The 21,940-nt window shown below is 46.0% G+C and overlaps 1 protein-coding gene across 4 annotated transcripts in view; it reads right to left on the reverse strand.

Annotated features, from left to right (window-relative positions):
* GDPD5 (glycerophosphodiester phosphodiesterase domain containing 5) overlaps positions 1 to 21,940 on the reverse strand; it is a 172,310-nt gene that overhangs the window by 34,926 nt on the left and 115,444 nt on the right. For all 4 annotated transcript variants that reach the window (XM_026082650.1, XM_026082648.1, XM_026082651.1 and 1 more), the window contains exons 3-7: positions 17,667 to 17,770; positions 9,451 to 9,544; positions 8,729 to 8,788; positions 5,134 to 5,232; positions 3,828 to 3,921 (exon numbers count right to left, since the gene is read on the reverse strand). In XM_026082650.1, coding sequence (XP_025938435.1) covers positions 3,828 to 3,921; positions 5,134 to 5,232; positions 8,729 to 8,788; positions 9,451 to 9,544; positions 17,667 to 17,770 — 451 coding nt within the window. The remainder of the gene's footprint in view (positions 1 to 3,827; positions 3,922 to 5,133; positions 5,233 to 8,728; positions 8,789 to 9,450; positions 9,545 to 17,666; positions 17,771 to 21,940) is intronic.

Here is a 21,940-nt window from a genome sequence, read left to right on the forward strand (position 1 = left end):
ATAACATATTCCATTTAAAAAAGTCTCTTTGAAACATTCAAGTCCTGAGGGAGGTTTTCACTTGATTTTTTTACATTTGGGAAAACAAAAAGTTAAGTGCACTGCATAAAGCCCCAGCAATGTAACCTGAAGCACTGCTGATTTTCAGTCCTTTGGGTGGGACAGCACCAAATTTTGGTCTGCTTGACAATGGAAATAGGGCACCAGTTAAACATTTCTGCACCTCAACTCATGTGCCATGCTGATGCATTTAAAATTGCTTTGGTTTACCTTGGTGGCTCACCAACACTATTCATTTCAGCCAAGGATATGGCCACTTCAAGTGCTTCTGCATCAGGATTTGTGCCACCTAGAAGTGACTTAATTTGCAGCGAAGTTTTACTGGTTAAGGTGGACACATTTGAGTAAGTCCCTCAGGCTGGGATGGTGCTGCACTCACCAGGATCCCAGTAAGCAGCTGCATTACAGGACCAGCAAACGCAGTGAACAGGGTCCTGGCTGCAGTCCTGGGGGCCAGGCCAGCACCCCTGCATCCTGTGCCGTGCCTCAGCTGCCTGCCTTTGACTTTCTGTGACTTCACGCAAACAGCCACACTGGGAATCTTTAGAAAGTGCTGACAGCGCAACAGAAACACTCCTTGCTCTTGACAGACATGTACTTATTACAAAGGACAATAGGCAACTTTGAACTCATGAGCTATTTAGAGACACTTGAACCCACAAGTATTAAAGCAAAAGACAATTTTGTCTTTTTTTTTTTTTAATTTGCAAGCTCATTAAGACATTGGAGCTAGAGGGAGAACCTCCAAAAAACCTAATTAAAACAAAAATATTTGCAGTAGAGGCAAGATGGAGAAAGCTTTTTTTTTTTTTTTCAGGAGAAGGATGGATCAGCCCAGCTAGGGTCCTGACCGCAGCTGATCTAGTTTCACACATAAATAAATGGCATTTTGCTTCTAGCATCCAATAGCCTTATTCAAATGTGTTCCTACACACCAGAAAGTAACAGCAGCAACTTTGCCAGCTTTGGCAGTGATGTACTCAAGGAACTGAACGTTGCAATGGCATCTTGCTAGGTGAGTTCATGCTGTGCCCTGCACCCATAAAGGTATGGTGCCCTGGAGCTGTGTGTTACCAGCATCAAAACCTGCAGAAGGCACAGGACGTGACCCTGACCCCGTTCTTGCTCACCCCAGGAACACAACACACCAACCAGGCTTTCAAAATCAGCCTAACTGTCAGCAAAGTCCCAGGCTGCGCAGAGAATCTGGTCCCTTCCCTTGTGTTACTGCAATTTAAGGATTATGCAGCTCAGATTCAGATCAAAGGCAAGCACCACATGAACTGTGTGGGCTTGAAAATATTTTGATCGCTGGACTGTACCCACCCACAACGGCAGAATTGCCCCTGGCATGGATAATAGGCCATTTTAAAATGGACCTGAAGACCACAGCCAGCCATGCACATGAGGCAATGGAGGTCATGCCAAAACAAATAAATAAACAAACAAAAACCCTCAAAAAAACAAACAAAAAAAATCACAACACACTGGTTCTTCCCACAGAGCAAGAATGCAGTGAACCAAGGCCATTAATTTCCTTTTTGCACTTTACTACCATGCTGTTACTTGACAGAGAACAGCAGCTGTATGCGAGTCCCATGCCTTCAGCACACCAGCAAGGGTGGAGGTGCTATGTTGTGGCAGACACTGCCACAAAGCCACCTGGCAGATGATGATGGGGACATGCAGGAGGTACTTGGGATTCATCTGAAAGTCATACATAATCACGAAACACAGGCAAAGTACATGCTGTTCAGTTTGAGGTGGGATGGCCTGTACTGAAGAAGCTTTCCTGGTGACCACCCAAGCCAAGTGAGCGGGATGAATAAAGCTCTCACTTTCTACGACATGGCAACACCAATGTCAACATTTAGATATAAGCTTTCTTTCTCCACTCCTCCTGCTCTTTGTGACCACACTGGTGTAGCCTGGGATCCTACAAGAGCATATCTTTCACATTCCCCTTCACTATTCAAGGCTTCCAAAGCTACTTTGAAACCAGAAGCAAGCTTTGAAAACAAGCTACTATCTTTTAAAGCACTGAAGCCATTCAAGAAACATCTATTCCTTGGACCTAGAAAATGTAGCAAAGAAAAAGAAGAGCGTGTGTAAATTTACTCAGAAAAAAATCCATCTGTCGAAGTTCAGATGCCTCAAAGAAAGGACAAGAACAGACTGTTGCACCAATGACTCCAGCTGCAGCAGTTATTTCCAGATTAATATTACTGAGTGAAATGCTGTTTTCCCATTATAAGGGACCATAAATCCTAGTCCAAGGTTTTTGTAGAGATTTCAGTTCTTCATTTCCACCTTTAACACTGCCCTGTCAAGCATATCTACACCAAAAGGTCTGCAAACTCCACCAGGTAGGATACCTTTCACAAGTAAAATGACCCCTGAATAAGCAGGGAACTTTAGGATTGAGTGGTACAAAAGAAATACATTTTTCCTTTAAAAATAAATAAATCAATAAATAAAATCCAGGAGCAGAAGAGAAAGAAAAAAGAGATTCCTATCTTAATAAACCAAAAAAATAAAGAGCCATTTTCAGAGAACTCGGCTCAATGTAAACAAGCATGAGGAATTCAAAAGCAGCCCATAAAGTCTGCTCTAGGCATACCTTCAAATCCTCCCTCAAATGACAGTCTAATTACACACTAAGACATACATTTAAGAAAAACCAGGTACAGCTTTACTGGCATATTTATAAATTAAACCACAGCAGCTCTTTCTTTGAAAGATCTCCCTGGATATTAAGTCTTTCGATCTCCAGTCTTCTTCAGACACTGCTTCCCTGTGCTTAACACCCACTTCTTCGAAGTCTTTCACAAGTGCTGCCAAATACTTCCAAGGCTTGTATTTAGCTGCAGGTTAAATACCAATTAAAATCATTTTTTAATGGAGCTGGCACAACAGTCTGAGGACATCCATGACATTCTGAAGAAAAACACTTCTGCATGCACAGAAGGAGCAAACTATTCCCCAAGAAAAACAGAGGGAACGGGCCAGGACTGGGAGAGCCCATGGCAACAAGGTAGGGCCATGGCAATGCACAGAACAACTTATTTCAGTGGACAGGACCAGCAACCAGACCTGGGTTGAGTTCCCAGCTTTGCTGGGTGACACTCATCCAGGTGACTGCATGTCCTTCTCCTGTCTGGTCTCTTCAGGTCTTAGACCAAGTCTCAACATTTAGGAAGCACCTAATCATCAGGGTCCAGATCAGCTGAGCCCTCTAGATGCTACTGTAACACAAAAAATTCCACAAAGGCCTTCAAAAAGGCAGATAAACCAAGGAACCAAGATGAATAAAAGCCAAGGAGCCCTAGGAAGGGAAAAGTGCTTATGAGATGCAGAGAAGAACACTGTGCATTAGGTGGGGATGGTGTAATTATGTTTTCTAAAGCAGAATGATAGAAATTAAGATGCTTTTATTCACTTCATCATTGAAAATAGACCTTTCACCTCCAGGCCTGGTGTGCTTCCAACATCAAAGCAGCAGCTGTGGGACCCCGATGTATCCCCAGGCCAGGTGCACCCGCTCCGGCTTCAGCCGAGTTTTCCCAGAGAATAGCCACGTTCCCCAGTCAGCAGATGCGGAGACCACCCAGCTCTGGGAAGGGAGCCTTGGGGCTGTCAGCCCTCCGGCGGGATCCCGACGAGGGGAGCCAATGCTGCCGACGGACACCTGGCAGCCTCCAATCGCAATACAAGGACACAAGTGGCACATAGGGTGAGAAAGATGACGACGACGAGCTGGTACTCACTGGCTTTCTCTGTTCTTGCGAACTGCCCAGCTATCAACCACGACAGGGCCGTGACCGCCGCGAGCGCTCCTATGTGCAGGAAAGGAGCTGTGGCCTGCAGGACATGGCAACAGGAGAAAGGAACTGTTACAAACACCCAACACCCTCCAAATTTGCTCACCTTGCAGACTCCGTAGGGCATCAACCCACTCCATTTCAAACTGGGTTTCACAGCACTCTTGTATTGGACTTGTGCATCCATTTTTGGCCGTCTCTTGTTGCTAACCCTGCCACTGCCACTCAGACCATTAAGAAGGCAAAGCAATAAAGTCCTAACCCCTTCCTAGGGGAGGGCTCACCCGACAGACAGATATTTGAAACAGGCCTCCTGAGATGCTAGGCAATTTTCAGTAAGGCTCTTGTTGCCACCTGAGTTTTAAATTTCCTGTAGCCCAATTGCTCACCAGCTGAACATGCTGATGTATCACCAGGTAGCATGAGATAAAGTTTGAGATGGGTCCTGAGAGTCACATTTCTGTTCTCCAATTGCCTTCCTAAATCTTTAGAAACCAGGAAAGAATCAACCACTTCTGAGAAACGTTAGTCACTTGTGGGAATGCTATTTTTTCCCCTGTGTATCTGGGTACTCCCAAATACAGCAGTAATCATCAGTATAACCTCAGGCCTTTCACAGTCAAAAATTGTTTGTGCACCTTTTTGAGGAAGAGGGGAAAAAAAAGGAAGAGAGCAGCTCGATCAAGGAATAAGCAGCTTGTAAGGTTTTTCTGCTAACACTTATACAGCCCTCCAGCTTCTTAAAACATGACTAGAGCACGCACATGTTCCATTATTTATTTTTTTTTAAATATACATATGTATTTATATGCAGTGTAAAAATAAATCCAGAGGACCATCCCCATGAGGCTGTGAAGAGCGTGACATTTCAGGCCTGGACACCACCATCCAGAGCACTGCTAGCCAAGTCAAGATCATGGCTATTTCAGCAAGGAATTGCTCTCTCCTTCCAGCAGCTCTGAGTCACTCCCAGACTCTGTATTTCCCACCTCCAGCTCTGCAACCAAGCCCTGTTTTGAGTTTAAAGAAAAGAATCCAGGGAGACAGAGTGATATCATGGCCTTGAGGAGTCCATGGGAGTTTTGCCACAGACTTTCTCATGGCCAAGATTTCATTCTCGGTGTTGGGAGTGACAGAACAAACACCAAGAGAGGGTTTTATACAGCAAAAAGACACAAAGTCCACAACAAGTAGCTATGCTGATCCATCACCTCTTTCCCCACCCAGAAGAGCATCCCTGCACACAACTTACTTGAAGTGAAATAAATACCATCTCCCATTCGTCRTCCCAAAGCTGTGCTATCGATGACATGGTCACCACGGTAGTTATCAAGGTCGTCATCAGGCCAATCTGCAACAAATATGAGTGTGTTTACTTACTGGAGGCTTTGTATCACTATCATGGCAGTTTTACATAAGGGAAAACAGAGAGAGAAAGCTTTTGGATGCAATAAATGACCATTTCCTATAACAACTAGTCTTAGGACCCGTGAGGAAAGAGACTGGGCTCGTGTGCTCTCCCAACACAGCCCCCACCTCCCCTTTCCCCCCGACTGGRGATAAAACACTGGGCTAGATGGTCCCAGTAGGGCACATCTTATGGGTGATCTCTYGCTCTCTTCACACAGTGGCCAAAGGTATAGAGAGATCAGGTGATTTGCCACAGCGAYAAATTGGATCAGAGGTTGGGGTCTGCCTAACAACTTCAGGAGATGATCCCGGCCTCTCCCATTTCTGCTTCAACAGTCTGTGATGCACCAACGCTATGGGAGGTTGGTGGACTTTGCTGCCAGCTCAGATTTGCCTCCCCTCCACCTCTGCTCACAAATAAGCCTTGAAAACACACAGCAGACAGCTACCATTGCACTCCAGTAAAGAGTAAATGCGTGTGCAAATAAGTCTGCACATCCCCACCTCTAAGCAGCCACTTCTCAAATATAGTTTGACACAGCTTCATGCACAGATGTGACTTCAGTTGGGTCTGAAACAGCAACAACTGTGCTGTCAGCATCCAAGTCACATTGGCAGAAAAGTGATAACAGGGATATTGCAGCAAGAGAAGAGGCTCTGGATGACCCAGCAACCGAGCTGAGATGTCAGGACGAGATCTAGTCCATCAGCCACCTTCCCCACCCCACCTTCCACGTGGAAGCACTCAGAAGTCTAAGCAGAACAGTCAAAAAAGAGAAGGTCACCTCTGTTTTGAAGGTAAAAAGTTCAAAGTCATAAACTGCTATAGATACAACTCCTCCTCAAAAAAACTGCCAGGCTAAATCTAGCCTGTCTCTGTCAAAGAACAGGTGATCATGCTCTGCCTCTCTGTCTGGTATCTCAGCTTCTACTGTACTGCAAGTCTGCGAGATTCAAAGGATGCTGCTGCTCTGTGTCTGGATCTTACATACTGTCTAGATCTGTAATCCTTATGGGAGATTCAGGCAAAAAAAGGCCAAGCAATACATAAGAATGAATTGATCATCTAGGATGCACAGGACATTTCTAGATTGATTTCAGATTTTCTTAACAGCTTAGATGCTTCTTGTCATAGCAAATGGGAAAAAAACAAACAAAAAAATTCCCAGCATTTACAGAAATCCATTTTTTATGCAAGAAAGGCTAGTTTAGTCTCAGTTTCCCACCTGTCATTCCTCTCCTGGCTGTCCACAGACAGATCTATCAATGGTGCGATAGTTGCCTGTAGGATGACAGTGGTTTACCCTAAGCTTCCACCTTTTGGAGAACATGAACAAAGCACATGGGGTGGCAAAAGGGGACAAGGGAGATGGCCTTTGAGATTACACTCACATGAGCAAGGATCGACCTTGCCCCAGTCTGAAAAGGATCCATGAGCCAAGAGGTTGCTTGCAAACTGTCCATCTCTGCATGGCAAGGGCTGGATTTTCTTGCCTATTTAAAAGGCAACCCTTGCTCACCATAGTGGTGAGCCACAAAGTGCTTAATGAAACCTGAGATSCAGTACAAAGATGAGACCCAGCATTAACCCAGGAGCAATGGGGCAGGGTACTGGTGGCCACTTATCTGCTGTGTGCACATCCATCAATGGCTCAGAGGACCCTGCTGATTCGATCAGAGATCAACAGGGTGTTGGCGTGTGGACTTGGTCTGGGGAGCTGACACGACCTGGAAGGGGGACACAACATCCTCCCTATCTGCATGCACGTAGATGATTGCACTTTGCCAAACAGCTTTGCAGCAGTCATTCCGCTCCCGCCTGTCCTGYGGTCAGACCTCTGGGCTGCCTGCCAGAGTGTAACACCAGCATACAACATGGATCAAATGAACTTTGCATCCGTTTTATACCCAAAGCTGAACTCCCAATTCAGTGGCAACGGAAGACCTCGTCAACTAGATTACTTTAATACACACCTAATTCCCATTGACGCTCCTGTCCTAACAGAGCACAGAGGTATCAAAATACAAACGCATCTCCCATTACATCATTTCCATCTCACATCAGCTCTCATTTATTGCTTCTTACCCTCCCCCATGTATCTCCAAMTTTGCTTATGATCCCCAGCTCTTTTTGCAGGATCAAGAAAGTTGGAAGGAATCATGCTGCTCACACATACAAGCCTTTCCCACACATTTTAATCTATTTCTGAAGGTAATTCAGCATGGCTACAGAGACAAGAATATTAACTTATTCCAGCCTCTTATCTCATCCTCTCTAGAAAGCTGGGGAAGGTGTAGGAAAGGGGAGAGGCCAAGCAGCGCATCTAAGTTGTGATGAAARGGGGACTTTTTTGGAAGAAGGGAAGGAAGAATGGGTCTCTATAAGCAAGGAGAACCAACCAATCTCTAACACATTCCTCTTCTTGACTTACTCATCCAAACCCACCAGCCACCTGGAGCATGTCTGAAAAAATACCATCTCCCCAACAAAGAAACATATGTTAGACTCAAGAGTCAACAACTTGTTTTTCCAGCAGCAGTCAGACGGCCTCCACCCCCTCTTTGCATCGCATCCCCTTCTTCCAAGAAGGGAAGATTGCCGGAAAGAGGGGGCTCAGGGGAAGGAAGGGGAGAGCAGTGCTCTCCCTGGCCCTGGGGGAAGATGCATCTGTTCAGGCTCTGATCCTGCAAGATCTTGTCGCACGCAGAACAACCAATTTCAGGAGGCACTGTATATTGGCAGATTCAGGACTGGTCCCTTAATTACCTATTAGCAGATCGTCTGTTACAATCGAATCCTGCCAAGCCATTTTTCTTTGGCATTGTCTCTCCCCAAGCTTGCTAGCTACCGTTCCTCTCCCTTTCCRTGCCCCGAACACCTAATCTGTATTTTCTATAGTTTACTGAGATTTTCTCCAAACTGCTCAACACACACTCATGCAAATCAGGACCTTCTTGGGTTTCAGCAAACCCAACCCACAGACTGAACACCTACATCTTTCCCCCAAGGTTTTTCAGCAGTTACTCCAAGCACACCCTGAATGGCTTCACCTCTGCTCAGYTCCTCCGCCAGAACTGGGTTCGTCACAGAAAGGGGCACAGGAGAGGGACATTAGAGTATCACACTGAGCTGAGGCAGATGTCAGGATGCTCTAGCAACATGGTGTTCCTCAGTCTCCAAAAATGGGTCTTTTGCCAGCAGGGACAGCAAAGCATTTCACCAATCATGGATGAAAGTCTTTGTCCCAAGGCTTTGACTGCCACTACTGTATAATTTTGCTCTGTTCTCTGAGGTGAGGACACAAGCACTACAGTCACCTTAAGGTTATGGGCTTCTCAAAAACACCACAGTAGCAAGTACCCCGTGGGCCACCCATTCCTCAGACTCATGTTTTATTGAGATCCCACTCACTTCCAAGCAGAGAAGAGCCATTTACCTTGTGAAGCCAGTGTAGGTTCATTTGCTGTCCCACAGCTATGTGACATAGTGCTAGTATCTGGAAAGAAGAAAACAAGTCAGACAATGGCACATCACTACCATGAAGCGTTTGCACATGCAGGAATGTGACACCAACCCAAAAGACAATGACAGGCCAGGACAGAAAGCAGGGCTGGGTTGGGTTTGGTCCTGCAGACAACACCCAGCTCAGTTGCGCAGACAGATCCTCTCCAAAGCAGGGGACATGGTGGAAGAAGCCTTGACCGCCAAGAAGCGGAGAGTTCAGTCCATCCATGACAGGGACTGCAGGATGCACTGCCTGCACGGGGGCCAGGTATGGTCTTGCTGCCTGCACAAACACCACCTTATAGATACCCAGCACCCTGGGGTGCAAGGAAACAGCCTGCACTTGCAATTCACAGATATGTCAAAGTTGGGACTGGACCATACCAAGGGAAACAAGGACTGTGTTTCTTAGAGGCCCCAATACTGCTGGGGCAGCTGGCCTGCGGTCTTTGCTGTTGATCATCTGAGCTCAAAAGGCTATGTATTTTTCACTTTCCTTTTACTTTAGGCAACTTCAGGCTTAGAGAGAGAGAGGGAGAGAAATTGCTTCTGAAAGACAAATTGCTCACATCTTACATGGACTGAGAAGTTCAGGACCTTTATAAAAACACACACACACAAACCCCTTATAGATGGCATTTTTATTTTACTCACCAATAACACTGTAATGTACGTAAAGCCAGCAGCAGTTGTTACAAGTATTGGAATGGACCAGTCACTCCAATATCCCATTCGGTTATATAAAAACCTGAAAAATAAGTATGAAATAGAGATTAAGAGGGGATTCAACACCATGGCATTTCCACTAGGATTAAACAAAACTTCAGAAAATGTGCCTTTCAGTTTCTACCATACTGACCAGAGATAGACAGCAAAAAGCACAAGTCATTTTGAAACAAAACTCAGTGTTTGTGCTTTGATCCCTCATGGGAAATTAACTCTGCAAAGAGGAATCAGACAATTATGTCAAGCACAGTAACAATGTTACTTTGGAAAAAAAAACCCAAAACATACTGGACTAGGCTTTTTCAGAAAAAAATATTCCATATAAGCAAGAGAGAAAAAGTATTCCTACATGTATCGTAATTTGCTTAAACAATAGCTCCAAAGCTGTCCCATATGCTAATAGCCTAATAAATACAATATAGAGATAGCATCAAGGACAGAGGAAGAAAATGAGTGTTGTTGTGCATAACTGTGCTATTTACTCAAGGGCCAAGCTCTTTGCAGAGGGGTGAGGCAATAGTGGGAACTGGATCTCCTCTACATATCAAATACATTGTCTCTTATTCCAATAAACTGAAGAGAAGGTCCAGCCTTGCAAGAGTGGAGATGGTCAGCAATTGGCTTCAGGACTTTAAAAAACAGGGCTGGCTAGAAGAGGACGTGCATCCTTCCAATCTTCTCTTCTCCATCAACTGAAGGGTTTGTCTGCCCAGCCTGAAGAAGGCCTGTGGGTTGTGGGTTTCCTTTTCAGTGAGCTGCCTTGTCCTTCTGTTTGCTCTAAAGCTCTAGGTAAGAGACGGGTCATTCAATGGCTCCATGAGCCCACTACCCAACCTTGGCAAGGGGCATCCATAGCATCTGGAGCATCAGAGCAGGGGCTTAAGTGAGGTCAGAGCAGTACCAAGATACAGGTGACATCCTACCAGTGATATCTCCAAAGCATTGAACCAGCTTCCTGGGTTCCTCTAGACTGTCACTTGCCAGCAAATTTCCTACAGTTCCCCTATGCACAGGCAGAACAAGTCAAGGCTGAGCAGCACAAAAATATAGAAGCCACATGTTTTACCTATAACCTAGCAGTCACAGCACTGCTCTAAAAACAGAGAAACTCATGTTCACCCCCTGCCTTAGCCTTTGGGATTGCAGCGCTCATCACCCACAAACTCTGGCCTACAGGCAAGGGATAGGCTCCATCCTCCTGCTGAAACTGTGAGACTGCAGCAATGAAGACAAGATCAGAGCCTGCCAAGGACATAGCCTGAATTGCCTGGCCCAGTGACCCAGGGTCTGTTCTTGAAGGATGGGAACATGGGCCCTGGAAGCGCTGTACACAGAGCAGAGGGCAACCATACTGAGTAGGCAGTAGGTGGCAAAATTTCCAAATGCTCTTCACCAGGGACCCCTGTGACAGAGATTGAGAGCAGGTTAATAGAGGCCTGCAAGGAATAGTTTGGCCATGGCTAGACCAGCTTTGGAGTGATGGATGGACAAGGTGACCTCCAAGTTCTTCCAGGCCCATTAAAGTTTTCAGTGATTTATCTTGCAGATAAGCAGGTTCACCTTCACTCATGGGTTGGACTGACCATGTGCTGTGAGTGTCCTTGCTGCTTCACCTCCAGTGTCCCCTTTGTTTCACCTCCTGTTCCTCATCTGCCCTCTCTGCCTTGCAGAAGGTCTCATCTCCCCTCCTGCGTCCTTCCCCTCAATCCCTACTGCCAGCACTGATGCTGAAAGAAAACACTAACCAAGCCACAAACCCAGCAGCTCATCCCCATGAAGATTTTACTACTACTACTTCTCATTCCTCTCCTTTACTTATCCAGGTATCCTCCCCACTCTCATTCATTAGGTTTTCCAACCCTGATTTCAGAGGGTGGTTTATGCCTGCAACCTCTCTCTCCCCGTTGCTTTCATGAAGCCACAGAGCAACRACAGCTTTATGAACAGGTATACCAGATGAAGCAGACCACTATTCGCAGTGGCAGCACTGTAAGAGACACTGTCCCTCGTGCCTGGCAGCAGGTCTCAAATGTCAAATTTGCATTTAAATAGCCATATGTTTCCCAATAAAGCTCTCCTGGAGTTGGACTAGAAAGTCATTAAAGCACATTACAGCAATACACATGATAGGCCAGAAAACACGCTTGGCTGAACCTAAAAAAAGCATCCAGAAGCGCAGAAAGGAATATAGCCCCAGGCAACAGCACTCTTCCCAAAACCAAGACCAGACCCACCTTCATCTCAGCCTCCCATACTTGGGGTTCACATAGCAACAGGATTTCTGGGTGCCAAGACTTTGGAAAACACTTCAGATCCCAACGTTTCTCCTGAAAATAAAACTACAGCATGTGCATGCTTCTCTCTGTGCCACCCCCAGACACACGCCTGCCAAAAGTATCACTTCTGTCAGTCTCCCAGAGGATTTCCCCCTCCACACAGCCAGGCCAAGAAGGTGAAATAGCAGAGATGGAGCCGAGGGAACCAGAGCAGCAACACACAGATGTGCGCTGAAGCTGTCAGAAAGCTGAAACCAATACCGTGGAGACCACCGAAAGAAATGCCTGCGTTCCTAGGGCTGCTGCTCAGACATGGCCCTCAGCCTTTTCATGCACAAGGGTCTCTTAAAAGAGAAAGAGACAACCTGCACACTGAATCACAAACAGCTGTAACTAGGCTTGAGGACTGGAGGAAGGAGGGAAGAAAATGCTCTTGAAAGAGCAACAGTATAAACCAGGAGGAGTGAAAACTGCTTTTAAAAATTCATATTGTTGGAAGTTTTTGCAAGCTGTCCTTGAACCATCATCATCTCATCACAGAAGGCAGGATGCTTGCAGACTAGTGCACTGCCTTCCTTTCATCTCATGTATCAGTGATGTCTATGGCCACCTCTGTGTCCCAGGTCTGACCCCGCTCCCATTGAAACAAGCAGGCATCTCCCTAAGAGCATGTCCCTGGAGCATCCCCTGCTAGCACCAAGGCCCCACCATGCTAGGAGAGATGTGGCCAAATCCCAGAACACCTCTTGCAACATTTGGGAGCTCAAGCCTGACCTAAGCTAAAACATCCCTCCGATTTTTAGAAACAACGTCACTGGGTTGACCTGGACTGGGGTTAACTCTGTCTCTGTGCAAATCCTCTGGTAGAGCAGAGGCAGGGCAGCTACAGAGTAGGTGATACAGCAGCGCTGTTTACATGCCCATCAGAAACATGGAGCCCTGGAGCACCGTGGGCCTGCTGTGACCTCCCATGAGCTTCTGGACACAAGGACTGCGTGAAGCCCATCCTGACCTGCCAGTCTTGGGGCTGAGACCTGCTGAAGAGCAATCAGGTTCATGACCCACCTGAGCAGAGACTCCAAAAGGTGAAGCTGAAACAGACCTCACTGTATTAAGTGATCCCATAACACAGTAGATATTTGGCCTCTCCAAACACCTGAAAACTTAGGCTCAGGACAAAACTGTTCCACCAGCTTCCCCTGGCTCTACTCATCAGCTCATTCAGTGAACTAGCCAAGACCAGGACCAGTCTTAAGGAACACGGTTACATCAGACTAGCGATACTACTGGTAGAGAGAAACAAGCAGCTCAGAGACTCTATCTCCTCCCCAGCAGCTAAATCCAGCATCATTCATCAAGCACAAAATCCTGGCTTGACAACTGTTCCATCCACCGTGTCCAGGAATAAAGCTCCCATGCAGCATCTGGAGAGCGCAATCCTTGGGCTCAACATGCACACAGCTCTCATCCAGGCTCTGTTCGAGGATTCACTGAGCCACAGTGAAAGTTACACAAGGCGATTCAAACATGCTGCTTGGGAAAAAGGGGGAAGAAAGGAAAGAGGGTTCTTCTGAATTCATTGTTCATGCCATGTCAAGAGTTTCCTCAGCTCAGCTTCAGTGCTTTTCAGTTTTTTGCTCTGATGTCCCTTCAAGCTCCCCTCTGACAGTGTCAGGTCGCCACTTGATGTGTAAATGACAGTTTTAAAATGCTATCTCACAGTAGTTATGAGCCAGATCAGCCTTCCGGAGAACTACAGAAGAAAGTTTGCTACACAGACTTGTATTTATAGTCCTTCTCCAAACAGGACACAGGCAGGCTCACGAACTACAGCATCTTCCACATCCTTTGTTAACCAAGGTCGAGCTTTCTTTGTGTTGCTGCACATAGCTCTAACCTTGTACATTGAAAATTTGAAGTATAATGGAACTAAATGTAGACATAAAAAATGGAAATGCTCAAAGCAATAAATTAAAAAATATTTACTTTAAATTTAAAAGGCGCAAAGCTCTTTCACTGACAAGGACCTCATTGCATATTCAGGGCAGGAAGCCTTGCAGATAAAGGGTAAAAGCCTGCAGCGACACATGCCAGGCTACAATTTTGCCTTATCTTTCTAAAGCCCATTTCAACCCCAAAGAGTCCCTTAAGTCTTTACAAGTTTGGAGTCCAACTCCTCGCATTTACACAGGTTAAGCCCCACCACTGTTACAACTAGCCCTACTTTAATCACGGGTTCAGTCTGTTTTTTACATAGGTAGGTACATCCACTGCTGGACCCTGAACCTGCTGTATAAACCACAGGCAGGATGCACTATGCTCATCTGTAGGTTTCTGCTATCTTGTAAGTCATCTCTGGCAAGTGTTCAGCAGCATTAAGCAATGCCCTGGACATCTGGGTTAAGAAATGAAGAACATCTTAATGAATTCAGGTTTCATGTGCCGTTTTAGCCAGAAGAATGCAGATGAGAGGGACTGTCAGCCATCATAGTTTCACTGTAATGAAGCTTTATATTAGCACATTAATAACCCTGCAGGGCTTATGGAGGATACTAGGTTGAATAAACCAACAGCCTACCTCCATCATGAGTAAGGGCAAACCATAYACTGGGCTGCATTAGGAAGAATGAGGGTAGCAGCCCAAGGGAAGTTGCTGTCCCCCTCTACTCAGCTCTGGTGATGCAGCACCTGCACCACAGTGCACTGTTTTGGGCATCCCAGTTCAAGCAGGCGGTGAAAGATCTGGAGGGAGTCCAAGAGAGTGACCAAGATGAGGAGGTGCCTGGGGAACATGACTTGTTAGGAAAGCTTCAAAGGGGTGGGCTTGCTTAGTCTCAGAAGGAAGAGGCTAAGATATGATCTAATAACTGCCTACAGCTCCCTGAAGGACTGCTACAGAGATGATGAAATCAAACTCTTCTCAGTAGTGACAGACTATCACAAAGGATAAACGGCCCTTGGAGGTTCAGGTTGGACATAAGGAAAACCTTCTTCTCCCAGAGGGTGGTGCAGTCCCAGAGGGGTGGAAATCTCCATCCTTGGGGTTTCAAGACCTCATCTAGTGCTGGCAATAGTCCTGCTTTAAGGGGCTGGTTGAACCAGATGCCTCCAGAGGTGTCCTGCAACCAGCATTTCTTCAGCTGCTGTCGTGGGACAAGCAGAAGAGGCTCAGTGTAGTTGTCTGCATGTGACATGAGAAAGGAGAGCTCATGCGGACAGGCTTTGCAGGGCAGGACCCAGCTCAGCAGCTCATCACAAGAACATGACAGCAATTCTTTACCCCAGTGCCTCCAGGGAGCCCGTCAGCAGCTTGCTGTGCTGGGTGCTGTGCAGAGACAGCGTTTGCTCCAAAGAGCCCTTCCTCTGGGCTGAAAGAGGACACACCTTGCAAATAAAGAGTCATCAGGAGTGGAGAGGGAAGCAACAGGAACAACAAGCCTCAAAGAAATACTGTCCACAAAGACGGACCAGAAATGACAGCCTCTGAGGCACAGCAAAGAAGGGGTTTTCTAAGAGCCACTGTGTCCAGTCAGCAACAGGCTCACAGCTCTGCTGGGACCAAAATGATGCTTTCATCTCTTTTGCACCCCATCTGGCTGGAAACTTTCCCCTAACAACTGTCATGTTTTAATGGAGCCCACACATCTGCGATGGGAAGGGAAAAGGGCCAGGCTCAGCCTGAATGTAGCCAGTGGAAATTGTTTCCTCCCTCTCTGGAACCAGCATGGCTGTAATTAAAACCTCGCCCCATGTTATCCTCCTCCCTCCCAGCCTTTCCACAGTATTTCAGGCTGTTTTTAAGAAATCCTGCTGTTTTCCTCAACCTCTGGTGTCAGCACATGGAGCAGGGGTCTAATTGGGGTTATGGCACACACAAAGCACTGGCCTATTTTCAACATTGAATGGCAGTGCTTGAATAGACAGACATAGCCCTGCTATTTTGCATCCAGAGAGCCTCTTTTGTGGCCATTACGCTCAACAAGAGGGCTTGCTTTCCAGCGCTGTTAAATCCAGCAGGGTTTCCAACACCCTGTGCACACTGGGTTGCACATCAGGAGAAGGGGCTTTGGACTGCAGGTGATGCGTGGAGCTTTTTAAGCCTAGGTGCCTCTTGCATACAGAGCAGACACACACACCACCTCCCATTCCTGCATGAGGATTTGAGAACCCAAAACTTTGCCACACCAGTGCTGCAACGACCATTCATAGCATTCCCAGGGCTTTAGTTTCTCTCTGCATGATTTAGTAGCCCTTCTCAACCCTGAATTAACAAGAACTTGCCTTTGCACTGGAGTGGGCTAGGAGAGTTCATATCCTTTACTGAAGGTATAAAGCGAAAGAGAAGTTCCAAGAGAGCCAAAAAAATACAGCTATTGTTGACTTGACCAGGAAGGAATATAATGTTGTCACTAAACTTTCAGGGAGGTTTGATCTGCATGCCAGGTGCTCCTTGTTGATTGCACGGCATCTGCAGTAAGAGTTTGCATTGACTTCAACCCTGTTGCTGAACCCGAGTGCCAGCCTTCAAACCAAGGATGCTACAGGAATGCTAGGGATGGATTTGGAAAGAAATGTAGTATTTTCCTTATGTTCCTATTATAAATAGTAAGGGCAATAGTGGTGGGTTTCAGTCCTCCACAAGTGTGTGTCTGAGCAAAGAAAAACCACATGTTTGCAAGAGCAAGGGAAGGGAAAAAACATCCATCTGAACTGACTTAAAACTGAGCCCTGCTTACCTTCTTCCTCCTTGGCCAATAACCTAAAAATACATGCAAATAAACAGCTAAGTGCACCCCACTAAAACCTCACACAGATGCTTCCTCAGCAAGCAGAAACACTTGTACCCGAGATATGAGCTGTTACTGCCACTGCGGGAGCCCCCAAGTCCTGGACATCCCAGAAGGCTGTCGAGAGCATCCCAAAAACCACATGGTCCACTCCAAAGTCAACAGCATCCAGCAGGCCATAATGCACCTGTCTCCTCTCAGTTTATTTGACCGGTAGCCCCCTACAATGACGTCTCCAAGCACAATGTTAGCTTGATCGCTGAGCAAAGTGCCACCAACTTTGGCATGCCCAGAGTCAGCCAACCTTGTATTAGTCACTCCTGGAAGGAGACAGCTCACACCRCTAAGTTACTAAACACTCTGCCTCGCACAACTTCAGCATCTAAAGCAGGCAGTTCATTTAAAGGATCAGCTACCCACTGTGTTTTAAAATACAGTTTACATATCATCTTTGACAGGAAGACGATGTCAAAGCRGTTTGGTTAGAACAGAGCCCAAAGTACTGTCAAAATGTTTTAGGATGTTGCTGAGGCAGTAAAAAGAAGGATGATTTCCAGCACTGGGGGAGCAGGGCCTGGCAACCCCCCAAACTGCCCAGCATATCCCAGTGGAAAGCTTGTTTTCAGCTCCTTTCAGCATTGCAAAATTTTCCACACCCATGTCAGCTTCAGGCTGAATTTTTTCTTTTATATTTTGTGGAAAGTTTCAGCCAAATTGCTCAGCCATTTCCGAAAACAGCCAACTATAGAAACAAAAAAAAAAAACGAACAACAAAAAAAAGGCTTTTACATGATTTCAGTTCCACCTTTGTTTTCGCATGCTGTTTACCAGGGAGCACCTGCCCAGAGCTCCATTATGGCCAAGCAACAGAGATGCAAGGCCATATTACATCTATCAGTGCAGGCAGAAGCAGCTCTCATTAAGCCTCACTTTCCTTTTGCTATCATTAGTAAATGCATCAGAAGGACCCAAATGCATCCAACCTGCTTTGAAAGAGCTTTTTAGAGACATGTGAGAGCAGCCAAACTTGGTAAGACCTTGCCGCTCTGCCCGTCTTGCAGCAACGAGGATCTCTACTCACCAGTTGATTTCATTGTAGTCATTATGAACTTCCCACCAGAAATAAAACCAGACCAGCGTCAGGAAGAAGGAGGAGGTGAGGATTAGGAACCAGAGGCGCTCCCACTGCAGAGGGAAAGAAAACCAGTGTTAATGCTACCGCCTTTCAGGGTGGACTCCCCATCCAGGCCTGCACCTCACCTAAACGCAGGTGAGGTTGGCATGGATGAACTGGACACTTCCAAGGGCAGATTTCGCTCCAATGGGCATAAACCTCTAGCTTGGCTGCAACAAGCTTTTCAGGCAACATAGCCTCTAGGTCACATGTTATATTGGACCAAATGTTTGATATAACGGCACCAACGGCCTCAATTTAATTAGGTCAGATCTCAGTCTTTCCACAGATTTAGACAGATATCAAAAGCCTGTGCAGACACAGCCTAACACTCCGATTATTTTTGAGATGCGCGGAGACGAGGAACTGCCCTCAGCACAGCAGAGGTGTCAGCAATGACAGCTGAGCTCGCCTAGATGTTAAAAACAGCTCGTTTCTGCTAGCTGGGTGAAGATCACACCTCCTCTTCTCTCTCGAGACTCCTCGCCTCAGCTCAGCAAGGGATGGGAGGGGAAAAAAAAACCACCTTTCCCAGTGGGAAATGGGGGATGCTCATCCTGTCTCCAGCCTGGCCCCACCTGGGTCATTTCCCACCCAGCAGCGTCTTGCATAGGGAAGTGTTTCTCCAGCTCTCGGGGCATATGGAGGCAAGGTAGCCTTTCTGGGTATGGAGGTGTTTTTTTCTTTGCTTGGGTTTTGTTTTGGGGGTATTTTTTTTCGAGGCAATAATTTAATTAGTTTCCATTCACATGCAGGAGATGCCACATGGCACCTTACGCTCCCATGGGTTCAGCCTGAATAACCAAGCCGTTATCAGATCTCAAGGACTCCACGCAGCGGGTTAGGGATGCTCAAAAGGGGAACTTGCAACAGTAGGTGCTGCTATATAGACATATAAACCCTTCCTCCTTCTCCCAGGGTGCTCAGATGCTGCAGAGCCAAAGCCCCCAGCTGCAACATTTGTTGCCCCCCCCCCCCACACACATATACAAGTCTTTTGCAAATTAAATGGCAGAAGGAAAGGCCACACCAGGCTTGGATCAAAGAGGTTTGCATTGACACTCGGTTTTGATGAATGTTTCATTGACAGTCAGTTTTGATGAATGTTTCAAATACCACCAAAAAAAGAAAAAAAAAAAAGAAAAGAAAAAAAGACTAAAGCAGCTGTTCAGTGCCCTACTCCAATAGCATGGGTAAAATCCTAAATCACAATGACATCCACAGCAGAAACAATGTCGCAAGAAAGCTGTCTATAACCAACACCATTTCCATGTGTTTCTTGTTGTTTTTACTCTGCAGGCATTAAATAGTCCAGCAGGCACACATGCTTCCGCTTCAGATAGCATCCAGTTTTCTTGGAACAAAACACTAAGATAAATTAGTAATGGAAAATATTCAAATGAATCTTCTCTTCCCAGAACGAAGAAGGGATGAAAATTAAACAAAAAGAGACATACGAGTAACACTACTGCTATAATTTCTTTCCAAACCCTTGACACACCATTAATCTCTTTTGAAAATACCCTTTTCTCTAGTGAACTGTTGCATGGCTTTTCAATTACACAAAATAACGCAACCAGTACCAACACTATTTTGGTGATATATAAGAAGCACGACTACTCTCTGCCTTTCCTTTCCATCTTAAAGGCTGAAACTACTTACTTAACTATGCATTGACTATGTTTCATCATGAATCACCCCGGATACCAATCTTGTGATACAGCTCTTCCCTTTAAAGTCCAGGCCATAAACAGTGCCAAAAAAATCTACAATAAAAAGTTAGAATTATTTAATTCCTGCTGTGCCAAAAGTGATCTTTTCTGTTAGAAATTCCCAGTTCTTGGCCAGGAGTTACGGCTCAAGCTTTTCTTCAAGACAGCTCAAGTTTGTTATCCGGCTTCTATCAAATCTCAGTGGAGTCGGGTGCCTAATTCCCRCAAGCAGCTTTGTGGTGCAGATAAACGGCACAAGAGCAACGAGAAGGAGGTCTGTAGGGACTTTACTATGCAGCTACTGAGTATAATCAAAGCCATGTGCCCAAACTGCCTTGCTATGAGTTTACAGACTATTTTCTCCCCCCTTCACGCACACACCATGACAGCTGGCACGCTGGACACAGATCTGCAGCAAAGCCGCGTAGCAAGAAGCCAAAACTCGCGCAGTTCGGTTCCCCAAGGGAAAGCGCAAAGGCTCGAGCCCTGTGCATCATCTCCGCTGAAATGGGTGTTTCAGCCCCCTCGTGTCACCTTCCCTTTTCTCAAAGGCAACCGTCAAAGTTGCCATGAGTCCACCACCATGGTGTGTACCCAAGCTAACCCCTTCCTCACAATCACATGTAAACCTATATATACACACACATGTACAGACACATGTATATAAGTACTTTTTTTCCTCCATTCACATGCAAGTAGCTTCGCTTGTGTCAATCCCTCAGGTTTGGACCCATCTCCTGATGATGTTCTTGCCAGATCTACTTGCCTGGCTGACTTTGGGAAAACCCAGTCAAACTCTTCATGGCATATTTTTGTGAGTTAAAGCACAGTCTGTTCTTCTGGAAGCCCATTCAGAACTATCACATCTCCCCAGCACCACTGATGCAATTCAGCAAGAGCCGAACCAAATTCTAATGTACAGGCACAATGTATTGGACTGAGTCTGGGTCCCGCACAACCTCCCTCCATCAGCCCCTTGGCAGGAGAGCATTACAGGCCCCTAGTTTGCAAGCTCTTGCAAACACTTTGCAGTTTTCACCCTACTGTAAAGCAACAGCTTCTAGCCTCAACTGCTAAAAATATCAGAGACTTGAGAATTCTGTCATTCCGATCAAACACAGCCACAAGTAGGTGGAGGAAACGGTACTTCACCTACAGAAACTCAAGAAAGCTTGAAAACGTTTGAAAAATGTCCATATTTTCAGCTCCACAAGACTTCATAAAACTGTCGTCACTGACTTTTTGACAGTTCCTCTATAAAGCCTTTTTTTCCCCCTCCTTCCCTTTAAGGCTTCTCCTTCTTTCCATTCATTTGCACTCTGGGACAAGACTGATGTGCTTGCTAGTTATCGATTGCTGAAAACTTCTGAAAGCTTCTGAAACATGCTCTGCTCACCCAGCACTCAGCAGGGACTTCCAAAGAAACCTGACAAGGAACGTCTGCGTTAACACCTTCATTCCTATTAGGATGTGTTTTTTGGAAGTAGCTCACCCTTTTGCCCTGCTTATTGTGCTCTGGTTCACACTGCAGAATGTTTTTTGGTGAAGCTAAACCAGACGATGTGTTCCAGCAGCGAACCTAATGCACTTCAACCACCAACAGCCACTCAGTCAGCAGGACTGGACTAGAGCTAATCCTAAGTGACCGCACCACCACCACCACCTCCAACATGCTTGGAGGACATCAGAACCTCAGCACCAGCTGTCTCCTTCCATAGACCTGCTCCTCTTGAGCCACACTACTTCCCAAAACAGACGCAGCCAGGGTGTCTTGTTGAATGGCATAAAACAGTATTAGTCTCATTACACCAATATTTAATTTTAAAATAGAGTAATAAATGAAGAGTCATCCTTTTCCTCCAGCTAAGCACAGCTCTCTGGGAAGTCATTCTGGTGTATATAAAAATGGATGTCTTGGGCAGTCAATCTACAGCAATTTCCCCAATCCGAGCACCCCAGAAGAAATTTGCGATGACCCATTATGTCCTGCATATCCAAATAGCCTCCCTGTGACTCGCATGGCTCCCACCACACACTGGTCAATGCTATTAACAGCTAAACACAAAACGCTGGACAGAGGGTCAACACAGGAAACACAGAAGCAGAAGAGACCACTCTGACAATTAACATAGGAAACTTGGCAAAGCGCCTCCAGGTGACCAACACAACACATCTTGGATAAACCCTCTTAGGTGGAGATGAATTTATTGGCCGTGCAGGCATTAGTCCTCACAAAACTCATTTTGCCACAGGGCAAAGCAAGAGAGAAGAAATAACTTAGAAGGATTTGCTGAAAGAACAAGATGATGCTCAAGCTGCAAGTGGAAGCTTGACTCCTAGGTCCTTCCTTTAGCCACACAACCACCTTCCTTCTTCTTGGCTCCTGCCCAGAGAAGCCATGTACCATGTGCTCAATTAATTAAAAAAATAAAAAAAATAAAGGAAAAAAAAGCAGCCAATTGGTACATG

Source organism: Apteryx rowi, unplaced genomic scaffold (assembly GCF_003343035.1).
Source record: "Apteryx rowi isolate R43461 unplaced genomic scaffold, aptRow1 scaffold_587, whole genome shotgun sequence".
In the NCBI taxonomy this organism is placed as follows: Eukaryota; Metazoa; Chordata; class Aves; order Apterygiformes; family Apterygidae; genus Apteryx; species Apteryx rowi.